The 18,414-nt window shown below is 37.1% G+C and overlaps 1 protein-coding gene across 8 annotated transcripts in view; it reads left to right on the top strand.

The window, feature by feature from the left end:
* Positions 1 to 18,414, top strand: part of CCDC18 (coiled-coil domain containing 18) — a 94,526-nt gene that overhangs the window by 30,388 nt on the left and 45,724 nt on the right. For 6 of the 8 annotated variants that reach the window (XM_072644023.1, XM_072644028.1, XM_072644027.1 and 3 more), the window contains 6 exons: positions 877 to 1,168; positions 3,205 to 3,329; positions 3,458 to 3,618; positions 5,244 to 5,467; positions 6,973 to 7,083; positions 7,602 to 7,733. In XM_072644023.1, the coding sequence (XP_072500124.1) occupies positions 877 to 1,168; positions 3,205 to 3,329; positions 3,458 to 3,618; positions 5,244 to 5,467; positions 6,973 to 7,083; positions 7,602 to 7,733 (1,045 nt within the window). The remainder of the gene's footprint in view (positions 1 to 876; positions 1,169 to 3,204; positions 3,330 to 3,457; positions 3,619 to 5,243; positions 5,468 to 6,972; positions 7,084 to 7,601; positions 7,734 to 18,414) is intronic. The other 2 variants (XM_072644025.1, XM_072644026.1) reach the window with 1 other exon arrangement.

Genomic DNA, 18,414 nt, shown 5'->3' on the forward strand with positions numbered 1-18,414 from the left:
TTAGAAAGTATTTTATAGTGACCTATAGTTTTCTCTCATGTTCTTTAATCCTTAACCTGGGAATTGAAAGTAATCCTTGTGTCTTGAGAAATGTGTTACAGTCGGCTTTCATGGCCTGCATTTTTTTTTTAAATTTATTTTTAGTTTTCAGCATTCCGTTCCACAAGCTTTTGAGTTTTAAATTTTCTCTACCTCCCTCCCCTCTTCAAGACAGCATGCAACCTGATAGAGGCTCTATATATACATTCATACTAAACCTATTTTCATATTAGCCTTGTGATAAAGAAGAATTAGAACCAATGGGATGAATCACAAGAAAGAAGAAATAAAACAAAAAAGAGAAAGAGAGCAGATAGTAAGCTCTGATCCGCACTTGGACTCCATAGTTCTTTCTCTGGATGTGGACAGCATTTTCCATCATGAACCTTTTGGAGTTGTCTTAGAATCTTGCATTGCTGAGAAGAGCCAAGTCTAACAAAGTTAGTCATTGAACAATGTGGCTATAGCTGTATACAGTGTTCTCCTGGTTCTGCTCACCTCACTTAGCATCAGTTCATAGAAGTCTTTCCAGGTTTTTCTGAAGTCTGCCTGCTCATAATTTCTTATAGCACAATAGTATTTCATTACATTCATATACTACAACTTGTTCAGCCATTCCCCAATTGATGGTCATCCCCTCAATTTCCAATTCTTTTTGGCTTCACTTTAAAATAAAAACAAAAAGATCTTTAAAATAATAAGATGTTAAATTATTCCAATTATATGATTTCATTTGAAAATATTTTTATTATTTTAATAAAGATGGTGTTAAGAATGGCTATTGAAAAAGAGAATATCCTTATCTTTAGTTCTTTTTTATTGTTTTATTCTTCATAGGCAATTAAAGGATGAAAATAATGATGGAAAAGAAAGAATAAGGAATATGGTTTTGAAAAACTCTGAGATCATGTCACAATTAACTGAGTCTAAACAAAACATCCTTAAGCTAGAGAGTGAGTTAGAGGACAAAGAAGAAATCCTTAGAGAAAAACTTGCTCTAGTGAATGAAAACAGAGAATTAAAAGTCCTTATTACAAAGCAGAATGAGCGACTGAGTTTGTGTCAAAGAGAAATTGAAGATTCAAGGCAAGAGCTGAACAACTTGGAAACAATTATTTCCCAGTTGCCAGTAAGTAAGCTTGGAAATACAGCACACCCCCAGGTAGTTCTTTGTGTACTAGAGAAAGAAAGCTCTCCTTAGATACGTGACCAGAAATGATTGCTTTGTGATTGCTTACATGGTCGATCTCACTCTGCTGATTCTTCCCTTCCTGACCCATCCATTACTCCCACTTACACCTTCTCTTGAACCAAGTGTCTGCTTTCTCTCCCTTGACTATCTATTCACCTTTCTTTCCATCACAAAGCAAGTATTATATCTTATCTTTTTCATACTACCACATTTCAGTTGGTTTCATCACACCTCTCTACCCATCTTCTTACTTTGAAGTTGTTTAGGTAGTTTGTGTGTGAAGGGAGTGTTGATTGGTGAGTGGGAGGAACAGATGTGGAGTCAGGAGGCTACAAGTGAATAGTGGTTTGTGATTATTTCTTCTACTCCTTGATGATCTCAGTAAAGTCACTTACCTTATTACATACTCGATAAAGTACAGGAACCCAAGAACTTATTTTTAAAAAAATATTTGATAATTGAATTTAAATATAGTCCTACCTGTTGCATGCATTTTAAAGCAGTACTTCGAGGCATCTGTAAGGTCCACCTGACTACCAAAGTCCATGACCAAGAAAAGATGAAGAACCACTAGATAGAATCACAGAATTTTTAGAGCAGGGAGGGATCCTAGAGATAATGATTTCATTATTACAATAAGGGCTCAAGGAGGTAAAGTTACACAGATAATTGATAGCAGAATTGGGCATGCTGGCATGTGGCTATCATCCAAACTGCCCTGGAGGTTGAGGCTGGTGGCTGGAATGAGGGAGATCTGAACTGCAGTTGGGTGAGACCAACTAGAGTTAGCACTAAGTCCATCACAAATATGGTATATGAATATGGTTCCAGGTAGGACATGCAGCAGGTCAGGGCTTCCATGCCCATCAGCTTGGGATTGCCAGTTAACAGCCCTGGCACTTCTCACTTAGGCAGGATAGAGAGACCTATTCTTAAAAAAGAAAGGAACCCTAGATTTAAGAATTAGAAGACAAGGGTCCTGAATTCTGCCATCTATTAACTTTGTCACCTTGGGTAAGTCACTTAACTTCCTTGACCTTTTGTTGACCTTTTTTGTGTCCTAGCGCAGTGCTCAACAATAATAAATGCTGGTTGACTGACTAGTCAAGCAGTTTCCTTATTTGTAAAATGAAGTTAAATTCCTGAAATTATTGTATATGAAAGCACTTTTTGAGCTGTATTAAATAACTGTAACATTATTGTTAAAAGTACAGGATAAGCTAAATAATATATATTTTAAACTGGAAATTCTGAATTTTAACATTCTTTTAGATCCCTATCACAGATTCTGTAAGTTTGAAAGGAACTCTTGAAGTCCAGCCCCCACTTAAAGCACATATTCCTTCCTGTAAGTGATCAGCCGTCTCCCTGGAATAACTCCAGCAGCAGGGAACTCATAACCTTCTGAGGCATTGTATAACTAACTCTTCTTGTTAAGAAGCTCTCACTTGTATTGAACCAAAATCTATCTCCCTTTAATTTCTACCTATTGGTCTAAACTCTGTCCCTTGGTATCAGAGTAAATTTTTTTTTCTTCAAGCCAAACATTTTTAGTTATATTACATATTTTTAAATTATTTCACTATCCTGGTGATCCTTCTTTGGGCTGGTCACTTTCTGCCCTAAAGTGTGATACCCAGCACTAAACATAATACTCCAAAGGTAGTCTGAGCAGGGCAGAGTTCAGGAGACTATCTGCTCCTACATTCTTGACCCAGTAATTTTATTCTTGGAGCCTATGATCATAATAAAATTTTTGGTTGCCATTTTTATGCTGTTAGCTTAGATTGAACTTCTTATCCCTCAACCACAAATCCTTTTTCAAATGAATTATTGTGTAACTACAACTGTCATTCTGGACTTTCAGGGTATTCTTTTTTGAGATATATATGTATATATACCTATATGTATATGTGTGTACGTATACACACATATACATGTAAGCTTAACCATGTTTGTTTTTAAACTTGCAGTTTAACAAAGGAATGTTTAATTCTAAAACGTGTATCTGTAAGCGTCAAGTGGAAACGTTATCAGCCAAGGAAGATCTCTGTGTTTCTTGCTGTGAGCTAAATAAATCAGTGATCTCGAACCTCAGGTATAGTATTTAAGATCCTGGAATGATGGCAAGCATTAAGATGCCTTTTACTATTGGTAGTGATATATAATATTTTCTGTAAATGTACTTTTTCTCAAACTTTTTATATTCCTTTCTTTTGTTGCCAGGATTAAGCTTGCAGTAAAAGAGGCAGAAATTAATACACTTCAAACAAACCTAAGTGCCAGTCAATTTTCTGGTCATTTTTTGGGTGATGATGAGATACAGGAAGGTGGCCAATTAAGTGGCTTAGAAACAGAACCTGTAAAATTAAGTGGAAATCAAGCAAGTATGTAAAATTATAATTTTCCTATAATAAGAACTATAATTTTTGTGATGGTTCCTTTGAGAAAGCAGTTCTATCTTATGTTCTCTTGTTTTGTGAAACTATTAGTTAATGTCTAATGGGTAACAAAATTCTTTTTATTCTTCATTTTCTTCAGTCAGATATCATAAGGCATAATTTCATTGCTTTCTTTTATGAAAGATCTTTTATGTACATTGTAACCCCATATCTATTGTCTTATGATTTGGTTTATTCTACAAGTTGGGCCTCTCTTAGTCACTGTTAAGTGCCTATTTACCTATAGTAAAATCTTGGCTATCCTGAACACAGCCTTGTAGAAGGGAAATCTTTAAGTTTCTGGGATGGATCTGGATCCAGAAGCAGTCACTAAAAGTAACTCTCTAAAAGGAGCTCTCTAAAACTATAAGTTGGAAAGAAGATATTTTGGTAGAGGAGGGCCCCTTCAGAGAGTTCACCACACTGATAAAATCACAGATCTAAGGGGAAAAATACAGCAGGTTCTCTGATTGCACAGAAGAAGACTAGTGATGAATGACAATAGAACCGTTTTACAGCTTGAGAGGTGGTACATATAGTCATCTGAACGTCAGCACTGTAGTCCTTGACTGTAGAGGAGATCTTAAGAATGGGGAGGGAAAGGTATTTGAAAGTACAGCCAACAGTCCCATGTGGTACCCCTCAAAAACCCTCAGAAGGCATACCAACACTGTAGTTTTACAGTCTTGGGATGAATGGGGTGTTCAGAAAGGTCTAGCACTTCAGGTGTGAGGGCTTGTCAAGTCCTTTTCAGGGCTGCTCTAATACTGTTGGTGCCATATCCAAATAAAACAGTCTTAGCAGACAGGCTGAACCAGGTTAAGGGTACAGGCTTCAGATCTGTCTGTGAGTTAGGGGACACTCTATCCTAAGCGTGTGAAGACCTCTCCCAGTAGAATGGGCAGATAAGAACAGTTTGTTCCAGTGACCATGAAAGCAGCTGAAGCAGGTACTGTGGAGCACTTAGAGGTTAGTCAGACATCAAAGACACCAAATTAAAACACTGCATGCTGGACCATCGCCAGTCATCCTGACTTTTGTCTTGCCACTGGATTTCAGTGGCTCTGGAAGACAAAGTGAGGCTGATGAATTTGTGCAACTTTGCTTCACTTAAATCTAATTCATATCCACATCAAAATATCACCTCTTGATATCATTGGTCACACGTGCATAGTATGGCATCTGTGTCTTCAGTATGTCTAAGTGAAATTTGCTTTTCATTACGATGATCCTGAGAAAGCCAAAGAAGTTGCATTTTATTCAGTATATCCTTATTAAGAAGATGTGTATAAGTACCATTTAAAATGTTTAGATTTTTAAAAGTCTTATTAAAGGACCAATCCTTTAATATTTGGATAAAATAACTATCTGAACAACTCACTCCTGGGATTTTACTTCATACAAGATGGATATCACTTTTGTAGTGGATTTCACCTTTTTTTCCAGTTCTTATGCCAGAGTGTAGAAATTGTTTTGTACCATTTATCTGAACTATTTGACTAAGACTTTGTTTTGTGCATAACAATTTTAATATTAGACAGTAAATATAAATTCTATTTTTGATGTTGTAGCAGACCATATCCAATTCCAAAAACTGCATATTGTGAGCAAGCATTTTGAGAGAGAAAAGCAAAGACTCGTTGCTGGCATAGAAGAGTTACGTACTAAATTGTCAAAAACAGCAGCTGAGAATTCTGAATTAAAGGCTAATATGGCTCATAGGACCAGTCAGTTTCAAGTGATACAAGAAGAATTGTTAGAGAAAGTTACCAACTCTAGTAAAATGGAATCTGAAGTAAGTAGATTTCATCAGTAAACAACCCTCTAGCGCGGAAGAAATATGGGAGAGAGGTGTCTTTGTGTTTTAACCTTTGGCTTAAATTTGACTTTGATCCTGAAGATCATACTTTATAGTGGTTGAAAGATGTTATAATCATGATGGAAATAATACTAATCTTATACTTAAAATGAAATTGTATTTTATGATTTCCACACTTTATTTGAAACAATAGATGCAGTAACTTATAGATAGGTCCTTACGCACAGTGTTTTTAATATGACAAATTTATTATAAGTATTTAAAAACGCTTCTCTTGATAAGAGCAAAGGAGAGAATAAAGAATTGATACTACCTAATTGGAAGGAGAGAAGTGTGGGGTAAAGATCGAATCTTTAACTTTTTTCAGCTATATGAAGGGAAAGTATAAGCTACTCAAAGCAGTTGCCTGTTTCCACTGAGGAAGTAACCTACTGCTTTTCTTTTTCTATGTTATGTTTAGCAGCTGTTTGGTACAGTGAATAGAGTCCTAGGCTTGGAGTCAGGGAGACCTGATTTCAGATACATTCTCAGACAACTTATTAGGTGTATGACCCTGGACAGGTCACTTAACCCCTGTTTGCTTCAGTTTCCACATTTGTAAAATGGGGATAATCGCACCTATCTCCCAGGATTATTGTGATGTAATAGTATTTTTAAAGTGCTTATCATAACAGGTGTTTAATAAATACTTGTTTCCTTCCTTGCTTCCTCTAAAATAGGGGCTGCATATGGGAGACATGTCTGAGTTAGAGTGGCTGGTTTTTTGTTGTTTTTTTTCTTCAGCTCTCTTCCTGGGACAGAAGGCAAGGCCTGGGGGTAATAGATGTGAATAAGTGATAAAGGTGACTTACATTCAACTTAAGCAATCATATCTCCCTAGAAAATTTCAGGCATTGAGATAGAAAACTTTTTGAGTTAATTTAAAGGCCTCCCTGGACACAGGGCTATGGGTTAGATTACTTCCATCTTCTTATTCTGTGATTGTTTCTGATTCCACTCCTGCTATTGTTCAGTGATTACTAATTTTAAAAACAACTCGTGATCAGATGGGATCTGATACTATTTACTAAAGGGACCTAGATTTTCACCATAAATATTTATCACTGTAATAAGCTTAGCTTATTCATGATCGTAGAATTTTTAAGCTGAAAAGAATTTTGGAGATTGAGTCTAATCCCTTTATTTTCATCAGAGAGAGGAATTGTAACCCAGAGATGTGAGATAACTTTCTCAGTGTTACATAGCTAGGAAACAGGAGAATCGCAAATTACTGAAATCTGGGTCTTTTGACTTCATATCCAGGGTTTTTCTACTACACTACATTCAGATACTACATTTAGCAGTGTGTGTAACAATGTTAATATATGGGAAAAGGCTTTTAAACTTTAGAATAAGAAACTTATCATTTTCTAGAAAAATAAATTTTGTTTTTTCTTATCAACTACACTCGTCTTAAAGTGTTGTATATTAATTTTTTTCAGATGACAAAGAAATGTTCTCAGATTCTCACATTAGAAAAACAACTGGAAGAAAAGACTATTGCTTATTCTTCTGTTGCTGCAAAAAATTCTGAACTGGAACAGGAACTGAAGGTAAAAATAACTTTTTAACTGAGAATACTTCTCTTTGTTCTTATACTTTGTAACAACATGGTTTAAACTGTAGCACTGTTATTAAAGTTAGGATCACCACAAATTCTACTATGGTTTAGATCATTTTCTATTTATTTCTCTTTTACTTACTTTTTGAGCCTTAATAGAATACTTGGGCATTCTCTTATCTTTTCATGTTTCATTCCATCGTAATCATTGCAGGAGCTTTGTGATGTGTTCAACTTGAAGCTTTGGGTTTTTTTTCTTCATTTTTACAACTTATTTCCCATTTTAAAAAATTCCTATCCATTTAAAGTAAAAAATTTATTATGACAATTTCAAAGTTTCAAAATTTCAATTTCAAAATATTATTGTTTAGGTAAAAACATTAACAAAAATCTCTTGGTCCTTGTTTTGAAATTTTTAACAAATTTTGTACTTTCACATTGATTGCATAATAATATACTTTAGATAAAAAATTAGTCATATTTCCTTAAAAATATTTTTATATTTTCTAGGAAAGGAATGACAAGATACACAGTTTGGAATCAAATATAAATTCAGAATATGAGAAAATGTGTTTAGCCTTTGAAAAGGCAAAGAAAATTCATTATGAACAACACAAAGAAATGGAACATCAGATTGAACTAGTAAGAATTTGTTGCATTAAAAATATAATTTCCATTTTACCTTTAATCTTTTATAACAATTTTAATAATTTCAAATTAAAGCTATTCAGCAGACTCCCTACGCTTTATTAGGTAACATAATTTGGATGAAAATCAGGTGAAAGAAATGAGAGAGCAGCAGCATACTTAGAAACCTTTAATTAAAGGGAAAGAGATAAGTAGGGTAGAATATTGGTTCAGGTGAGGAGCTCTAGAAAATAGAATAGTTCATAACTGTTTCAAAGTAGACTAACCTGTATGACTAGAAGAGAAACTTAAAAGGGATATCATTTTAATTTTAGAAAACACTTGCCATTATTGCCAAAAGGATAAAAAAACTGCCTAGAAAATTTTTATGACAAATGTTGAAATTATGCAGTCTTGGAAAGTATGCATTTTGGGTATATTTGTCCAGAAAATGTGGGGTTTTCTTTTGGTCTGACTTGAAGCTATTAAGTGTTTGATATTCTGTCTTGGAATGGCCCTCATATTGAGGATGTGTAGGGCAAGACTAGACCAATTTTCTTTAGATGCCACCCTCCAAATTTAGTAGCTAGGTACATTCTTTAGCTTTCCAGAGAGAAAAAAATAAAAGACAACTCAGAATGTTGGTTCCATAATATGTTACCACAGGATATTGGCAATCAATGTTTTGATAACCAGTGTTGCCTAATATTGTGACAAAAATACTAGACCTTAAGATAGAAAAAACTAGATACCCTAGTAACACAGTGACCCAGAATTCATGGAATCCTGAACTAGGGAATGTGGAATAATTTAGGAACTTTCCAAGCAGTTTGATTCATAGAAGACACTAGGATTAGAGAATGAAATTCCTAGGCTTTCATCCCAGATCTTGCCAAAGTTACGTTTTTTTCTGGAAATGGAGACAGTTTTGTAGAAAATTCTACTTCATAAGTATGGTTTTGGGGAAGAGGAAAAGGTACTTATATCAAAGAATTGCTTAGCCTAGAGAGCACACTTTTGTAAAGGGGGCAACCGTGAACAGTACTGGGGGCCAAACTTCAGGGAGGATCTAATAATGGAAGCTTGCCTTGACCCAAAAAACAGTTGAGAAAATTGTGTATTAGTTTAGTTAGTAAAGAGCATTATACCACTTGACCACAGACAGGGGATAGAAACTAGGGCTGTGATTTCACTGATTTGACATAGTAATATCAAGCATCATCATCATCACTAACATTTATATAGTGCTTACTTTGTACCAGGCACTGTGCTAAAATACTTTACAATTCTTATCTCATTTGGTCCCCTTGGAAGGTGATTAATTTGTACAGACCTTATATTGACTTAGTTTTAAAATGTAATATTATTTATGTTTTATCGTATTTTTATTTATTTTGTTAAATATTTCCAAATTAACATTTTAATCTGGTTCAGGACCCCCTGGGGAGTATTGTGGGCCATTTGTAGGATTTTGACAGGCAGAGATGGGAAAGTGCCATGCAAAGCTCTGATGGTAGGAAAGCATGGGTTATATACTGTTCATAGTAATTGAGTTTTACTGAAATTATAGATAGAGTTATGGGATCATGTGGTATAAGGCTATGAAATGTAGGTTGGCATTACACCATAGAGGGTATTGAATGCCAGGCTAAGAAATTCTTAATTTATAGCCTCAACATTATCTGCCTTTGCTAATGAAATATTCATATTGATCCATTTGTTTTGGATACTTCATTCCAAAAATATTTTTGAGCTTTAAAAATTGTTTATTTTCACATAATAAATTAGAGACAATCTCTTTGCCTTTAATATCTAGTTTAGAGTAGTTTTAAAATATTTACAAAAATCTTCCCTTGAATATCAAAATATATTATTTTTGCAGTTTGAATCTAACAAAGGAAGTTCAGTTGCTTGCTCTCATTCAAAGAGCATATGAGCATAGCCCACGTGTTTTTCAATTCAATAAACATTAAGCATCTACTCTATGTGAGGCACCTACTGGGTAAAGAGTTGACCTCAAATCCAGAAAGACCTGAGTTCAAGTTTCGTCTTTGACAGTTAGTGGCTTTGTGACCCAGGGAAAGTTGCTTCATCACTCAGTGTGCTCCAGACACCTCTCTAAGACCTTTTCTAAGCTAAGAAGGTACCAACATATATTGTTAGAGGGAATTTCCTTACCAGGGAGCTCCCTCTACCCCTGAGCTCATAGATCTAGAACCTAGCCCTGGCCCTGCATGCAAGGCACTGTATTGGGCTCTGGAACAAAAAATGATTATGGTGTGCATGCATGCGTACGTGCATGTGTGTGTGTGTATACACACAGATGAGGAAATGCAAAATAACCAGAGGGAAAGAGCTTTACACCATAGAATTAGAAAAGGTTTCAAGGAGGTAACACCTAACTGAGTATTAGGCTCATAGATTAAATCACAGGCAGCTAGGATTCCAGGAGACTGAGGTGAGAAAAGAGTGCATTTCAGATATGGGGGCTAACTTGCGCAAAGCAAGATGGGAGAACAACTACTAAGTCATTTTGAATGGAGCATAATACCATCTATGAAAGGATGGAGTGATATGAAAAAGTTTGGAAAGGAAGGTGTGAACCAGATTATGTAGAATTTCAAATGCCAGACCTAAGGAGATCATATTTTCTTCTATAGGCAATAGGAAACCACTGCAGATTCTTAAACAGGGGGATGGCGTGGTCATACCTAGCTTAATAATTTGTTTCCTTTGTATAGTATGGATCAGAGAGAAGGGAAATTACAAGGAGGGACACCAACTCATTGACAAAGAACCTATTGCAGTAACAGGGGTGATCAAGGTCTGAAATAAAGTAGTGACTGTGTCCTGGAGAGAAGGGGAACTTTTCCTCTTTTGTGGTTGTTAAAACCAATTCTACCTTAAAGTCAGGAGCATGATAAAACACACAGATGGAGATGAGGGAAATGTTCTAGTTTTTTTCTTTGTTAATAGAGAAAATATCTGAATTCCTCTGAGAGTTGTCACCTCTCTCTAGATCTTAAACTATAGAGGTTAGAGGATATTTTGAGAAGAGTTGGCTTTTCTTGGTCCTTCCTTTCTGGGATATTGCAGAATTCTTTAGGGTCCTCATTCAGCTCTTAAGTTTCGGCCTTCAAGGGAGTTCTATTTGTTTCAACTTCTCTTTGACTCCCCAGATAATCTCACCACCTGCTCGGCCTTTCAATTCTGTTTTCTTATGAGCTGTCATACAGATGAAATTGCTAGTTCTTTGCTGACTGCCTACCAATTACAAGCTATAGGGAACCTTTCTGATGCCTTACCAGTATCAGGTCTCCATACTTTGGATGTGGTAGTTTATCCCAGCGTCCCAAACCAACCCAGCACACCCCCATGATTTCTTTGATTGGCCAGGAATGGATCTTCATCTTAAGCTTTAGTGTCCTAGAATTAACTGTTTCCCATTGTGTTGTTGCATCTCACATCCTGTATGGAATCAGTTTGTTAGATAAGATATATCTGTAATGTTTATTTGTTCAGTGACTTTTACATTATCTAGAAATCAGAGATTCCCAAAGTTGATGACGAGGAGGCATTGGAATGATCCAGGTGGGGCAGTAGTAGCCCTGCATGTAATTGGGTGGTATTGAATAAAAGTAAGGGGGCTATGGAAGCATAAGGAAAGAAGTGAAGAAAAAAAATTTTTTTTTAGGAAAATAAAATTCATTTATTTATTTATTTTATGTGTTCCGCAATCACTACCATACAACCTAGATTTTTTTCTTTCCCTCCCTCCCCATCCCTCTCCCCCACTTCCTCTCTCCCTCCCAGAGATGGCATACAAATAGGTTCTACGTATATATTCCGATTAAATACATTTTCAACAGTCATGTTATATAGAAGAATTAAAATGAAGGGGAGAAATCATATAACAGATCAAAATGTAATGCAGAAGAAAATGATCTGCTACAATCTGCAATTGAATTCCATAGTTCTGTCTTTGGATGTGGAAGGCATTTTGCCTTAAAAGACCATTGGGAATTTTTTAAATCCTTGTAGTGCAATGAAGTTCTAAGTCTACCAAAAAAGTCCTCACACACTGTGGTTGTTGCTATGTACAAAATTCTCCTGGTTCTGTTCCTTTCACTCAGCATCAGATCATATAAGTCCTTTCCAGGCCTCTCTGAAGTCTTCCTGTTCATCATTTCTTAAAGCACAATAGTATTCCATTACATTCATGTATTATAATTTATTCAGCCATTACCCAATTGATGGGCATCTCCTTCATTTCCAGTTTTTGGCCATCACAAAAAGTGTTGCTGTAAATATTTTTGTATATGTGGTACCCTTTCCCATTTTTATGATCTCCTAGAAGCGGTATTACTGAGTCAAAGGATGTGCACATTTTTGTAGCCCTTTGGGCATAATTCCAAATTGCTCTCCAGAATGGCTGGATCAGCTCACAGCTCCATTAACAACGAATCAGTGTTCCAACTTTCCCACATCTTCTCCAACACTTATCATCCTCCTGTTTTGTCATGTTAGCCAATCTGATAGGTATGATGTGGTATCTCAGAGTTGTTTTGATTTACATCTCTCTCATCAATAGTGATTTAGAGCATTTTTTCATATGACTATAGATATCTTTAATTCTTTCTCTGAAAACTGCCTGTTCATATCCTTTGACCATTTATCAATTGGGGAATGAGTAGTATTCTTGTACATTTGACTCCGTTCTCTATATATTTTAGAAATGAGGCCTTTATCACAGACACTAGTTGCAAAAATTCTTTCCCAGTTTTCTGCTTCCCCCCTAATCTTGGTTGCATTTGATTTGGTTGTACAAAAACTTTTCAGTTTAATGTAATCAAAATTATCCATTTTGCACTTTATAATGCTTTCTATCTCTTCTTTAGTCAAAAATTCTTCCCTTCTCCATAAATCTGATAAATACACTATTCCTTGCTCCACTAATTTGTTTATAGTATCAATCTTTATACCTAGATCATGTACTCATTTGGACTTTATTCTTGTGTATGGTATCAGGCATTGGGTCTATGCCTAGTTTCTGCCACACTTTTATTCAGTTTTCCCAGTAATTTTTGTCAAACAGTGAGTTCTTATCCCAGAAGCTTGGGTTTATCAAATAGTAGATTGCTATATTCATTGCCTACTGTGTCTTGAATCTATTCCACTTGTCTACCCTTCTGTTTCTTAGCTAGTACCAAGTGGTTTTGATAATTGCTGCTTTATAATATAATTTGAGATCTGGTAGAGGTAGGCCACCTTCCCTAGCATTTCTTTTCATTAGTTCCTTTGCTATTCTGGACCTTTTGTTCTTCCAGATGAATTTTGATATTATTTTTTCCAGCTCTAGAAAATAATTATCAGATAGCTTGATTGGTATGGCACTAAATAAGTAAATTAATTTAGGTAGAATTGTCATTTTTATTATATTGGCTCAGCCTACTCATGAGCTACTGATGTTTTTTCTGCTTACTTAGATCTGACTTTATTTGTGCGAAAAGTGTCTTGTAATTGTGTTCGTATAGTTCCTGGATTTGTTTTGACAGGTAGACTCCCAAATATTTCATAGTGTCTACCTTCGTTTTAAATGGCATTTCTCTTTCTATCTCTTGCTGTTGAGCTTTGTTGGGAATATATAGAAATGCAGAAGATTTTTGTGGGTTTATTTTGTAACCTACAACTTTGCCAAAGTTGTTTATTATTTCAAGTAGTTTTTTACTTGAATCTCTGGGATTCTCTAAGTATATCATCTGCAAAGAGTGATAACTTAGCTACTTCTTTGCCTATTCTAATTCCTTCAATTTCTTTATGTAAGAGAAGAAGATTTTGAAAAACCATTTGTACATGTTTCATATGTTGTGTAGCAGAGTTAAAGTCATAGTGATTACATTATTTTCCAAATTATAATGGATCAGTGGTCAGGTTCATCTACAGGTCTTAACAAGTAAGTGTTGACAGGCCAGCATGCATAGGCAGAAATATGTGCATGTAATGACTTCTTTACACTATGATACTACATAGTTACATGACACAATATTGCATCATCAAAATTTCAATGCAGATAAAACCCACAAATTTACAATAAATTATTAAATTTAAGATGTGTCATTTAAAAATATTTTATGTTTTTTTTGAAATGATGCAAATTTTTTCACAAAGTCATTAAAGGGTTAAAGAAAGATTGCCAGGGGGCACAGAGTAATTTTTTTTTGAAAGTAGGCCAAATAAGTTTGGGAACTTCTGGTCTAGATTATAGACCATTCCGTTTAGGAGGCTTTATTTCTTTTTTTTTTTTTTAATTAAATTTATTTATTTAACTTGTAACATTCATTTTCACAAAATTTTGGGTTCCAAATTTTCTCCCCTTTTTTCCCCTCCCCCCCCAAACACCAAGCATTCTAATTGCCCCTATGACCAATCTGCTCTCTCTTCTATCATCCCTCTCTGCCCTTGTCTCCATCTTCTCTTTTGTCCTGTAGGGCCAGATAGCTTTCTATACCCCTTTACCTGTATTTCTTATTTCCTAGTGGCAAGAACATTACTCGACAGTTGATCCTAACACTTTGAGTTCCAACTTCTTTACCTCCCTCCCTCTCCACCCCTTCCCTTTGGAAGGCAAGCAATTCAATATAGGCCAAATCTGTGTAGTTTTGCAAATGACTTCCATAATAGTTGTGTTGTATAAGACTAACTATATTTCCCTCCATCCTATCCTGTCCCCCATTACTTCTATTCTCTTTTGATCCTATCCCTCCCCATGAGTGTCAACCTCAAATTGCACCCTCCTCCCCATGCCCTCCCTTCTATCATCCCCCCCCACCCTGCTTATCCCCTTATCCCCCACTTTCCTGTATTGTAAGATAGGTTTTCATACCAAAATGAGTGTGCATTTTATTCTTTCCTTTAGTGGAATGTAATGAGAGTAGACTTCATGTTTTTCTCTCACCTCCCCTCTTTATCCCTCCACTAATGAGTCTTTTGCTTGCCTCTTTTATGAGAGATAATTTGCCCCATTCAGTTTCTCCCTTTCTCCTCCCAATATATTTCTCTCTCACTGCTTGATTTCATTTTTTTAAGATATGATCCCATCCTCTTCAATTCACTCTGTGCACTCTGTCTCTATGTGTGTGTGCGTGTGTGCATGTGTGTGTGTGTAATCCTACCCAGTACCCAGATACTGAAAAGTTTCAAGAGTTACAAATATTGTCTTTCCATGTAGGAATGTAAACAGTTCAACTTTAGTAAGTCCCTTATGACTTCTCTTTGGTGTTTACCTTTTCATGGTTCTCTTCATTCTTGTGTTTGAAAGTCAGATTTTCTTTTCAGCTCTGGTCTTTTCATCAAGAATGCTTGAAAATCCTCTATTTCATTGAAAGACCAATTTTTCCCCTGAAGTATTATACTCAGTTTTGCTGGATAGGTGATTCTTGGTTTTAGTCCTAGTTCCTTTGACTTCTGGAATATCCTATTCCATGCCCTTCGATCCCTTAATGTAGAGGCTGCTAGATCTTGTGTTATCCTGATTGTATTTCCACAATACTTGAATTGTTTCTTTCTAGCTGCTTACAATATTTTCTCCTTGACCTGGGAACTCTGGAATTTGGCCACAATGTTCCTAGGAGTTTCTCTTTTTGGATCTCTTTCATGCGGTGTTCTGTGGATTCCTTGAATATTTATTTTGCCCTCTGATTCTAGAATCTCAGGGCAGTTTTTCTTGATAATTTCATGAAAGATGATGTCTAGGCTCTTTTTTTGATCATGGCTTTCAGGTAGTCCCATAATTTTTAAATTGTCTCTTCTGGATCTATTTTCCAGGTCACTTGTTTTTCCAATGAGATATTTCACATTATCTTCCATTTTTCCATTCTTTTGGTTTTGTTTTGTGATTTCTTGGTTTCTCATAAAGTCATTAGCCTCCATCTGTTCCATTCTAATTTTGAAAGAACTATTTTCTTCAGTGAGCTTTTGAATCTCCTTTTCCATTTGGCTAATTCTGCTTTTGAAAGCATTTTTCTCCTCATTGGCTTCTTGAACCTCTTTTGCCAATTGAGTTAGCCTATTTTTCAAGGTGTTATTTTCTTCAACATTTTTTTGGGTCTCCTTTAGCAGGGTGCTGACCTGCTGTTCATGCTTTGACTTCATGTCTCTCATTTCTCTTCCCAGCTTTTCCTCCACCTCTCTAACTTGATTTTCAAAATTCTTTTTGAGCTCTTCCATGGCCTGAGCCCATTGGGTGGGCTGGGACACAGAAGCCTTGGTTTCTGTGTCTTTGCCTGATGGTAAGCATTGTTCTTCCTCATCAGAAAGGAAGGGAGGAAATGCCTGTTCAACAAGAAAGTAACCTTCTATAGTCTTATTTCTTTTCCCTTTTCTGGGCATTTTCCCAGCCAGTGACTTGACCTCTGAATATTCTCCTCACACCCACCTCACCTCCTGATCCTCCCAGCCAGCGTTTGGGGTCTGAGATTCAAATGCTGCTTCCAGCCTCAGGGATTTTGGCAGGGGCAGGGCTGCTATTCAGTATGAGATTAAGTTCAGGTGGTCAGGTCAGGGCAGGGCCGCCTCTCAGGCTCAGTTCCCTCAGGGGGTTTATGCACAGATCTTCAACAATGGATCCAGGCTCCTGCCTGCTTGGGGAGCCCTGGCCTGCAGCTGCCTCTCAGCTTCTGCCTCCCGAGGGGGCCTGAGTTATGGGGGCACCCCACTCCCTTCTCGACCCACCAAAAAGACCCTCTCACCGACCCCCATCACCTGTGGGTGGAGGGACTTGTGCGGCCGCTGGAGATCCCATCCCTGAAGCCTGCTTGGATGTGTTCCTCTCGGTGCCAGGGCCGCGGCCGCGGCAGGTCTGGGCTGGGCTCCACGTCTGCAGCGCGATGGACCTTTTGCAAGAGGTTTGCAGGTCCCTCTGGAACAGAAATCTCCTTCGCTCCACTGTTCTGTGGCCTCACTGCTCCAGAATTCGCCGTGAGTTACTTTATACAAATGTTCTATGGGTTGTGGGTTCGGAGCTATGTGTATTTGCGTCTTTCTACTCCGCCATCTTGGCTCCGCCCCCCAGGGGGCTTTATTTCTATAGAAGTTTACATTTCTACCCTATATTAAGAACATCTTAGTGAAATTTTGTGTTCTTGGAGGGAAATATAATTTCTGTTCCTGGAGATGCCTGTAATAAGATTGTATGGTTATTAAAAGGAAGTATTTTCATAGAGTTCTGCTATGTGAAAGAGAAATGTCACCCTGAAACATGTCACCCTGAAACTGGCATATTAATGGAAGAATAGTACCTATGATGTGAGGGTTGTTGAGCCCTTTTTCAGGGATGTTTTTCACCATTGGCGTGCACTTGCCACCCAACTCTCACCTGTGGCACCAAGAAGTTGTAGTATATGCAGCAGCCACACCCTGGTCAAACCATTTTGGCAACCAAACTAAACCAATACCCCAATAAAACAATCTTAGCAGCCAGGCCAAACCAAGTTGAGGGTAACTGAAAGGCCTCAAACCTGTTGGTGATTAAGGGGGGTGTCTACCCTAAGCATGTGAAGACTTCCCTGGTGGAATGGGCAGATGTGATCAATTTGTTCAACAGACCATGAAGGTGGCTGAAGCAGACACTGTGGTGCACTTAGAGCTTGTGATGCACTTAGGCATCAAAGATACCAAGATCACCCACTGAGTTCATCACTAGTTATCTTGATTTTCGTCTTGCCACTGCACTTCAATCACTCTGGAAGCCCCTCTGGAAGAGACAAGTAAGACTGATGACTTTGCACAATGCTGCCACACAAACCCAATTTATGCACAAATCAAAAGACATCACCCATACCATTTTACCATTTTTAATGGGCCAGTGGCAAAGCAATAGGTGCAAATACACTGGGATCTGCAGCCACAACCCTGAACACAAATATTGGAATTGGTTTAATGAAAATGATGAGGAAATTTAGAAGTTCCTAAATGAAAAACAAGAACTCCACAGGGTTTGCTAGCAGGATAGTTCATCCATCTCTAAGAAGGCAGTGTTTAACTCTCAAAAGCAAAGTACAAGCAAAGCTTAGAGAGATGTAGGATTCCTGGCCCAGTAAGAAGGCAGATGAAATTCAGTTTTACACTGATAGTAACAATCCAAAACATTTTTGTGATGCCCTGAAGCTGTTCGTGGGCCAAAGACCTATGGTGCATCTCAGCTACTCAGTGCTGGTGGAGTTACATTGATTAGTGATGATGGGCATACTTCCATGATGGTCTTAACAGATCATCATCAACTAATGCTAAAGCCACTGACTCTATACCTCAAGTTGAAGTTGATCCATCTCTAACCAGACTTCCAACTGAAGAAGAGATTTTGAATGCTCTTGGGCTCCTTTTTTGTGGCAAAGGACTTGATGCTGATTCTATTCTAGCAGAGATTTGCAAGGCAGGGAGTCCACTGCTCATACAAAAGAGCTGATGGGAATCTTTTGGGTTATGTGGCAAGAGAAGGTTATCTCCCAGGAGTTCGAGGATGCCTCCACTGCCCATCTCTATAAAGGAAAAGGAAATAGATTGTCCTGTGACTATCAGAGTAGTGTAGAGAGTTCCAAGCTCATACTGATCTGATCAGCCACAGTTGGACATACCATACATTGACTCCAACGTAGTAATGTCATTTTGGTGGTCTTGTGGTCTTCAATACAAAGGATGA

Source organism: Notamacropus eugenii, chromosome 2, assembly GCF_028372415.1.
Source record: "Notamacropus eugenii isolate mMacEug1 chromosome 2, mMacEug1.pri_v2, whole genome shotgun sequence".
NCBI lineage: Eukaryota > Metazoa > Chordata > Mammalia > Diprotodontia > Macropodidae > Notamacropus > Notamacropus eugenii.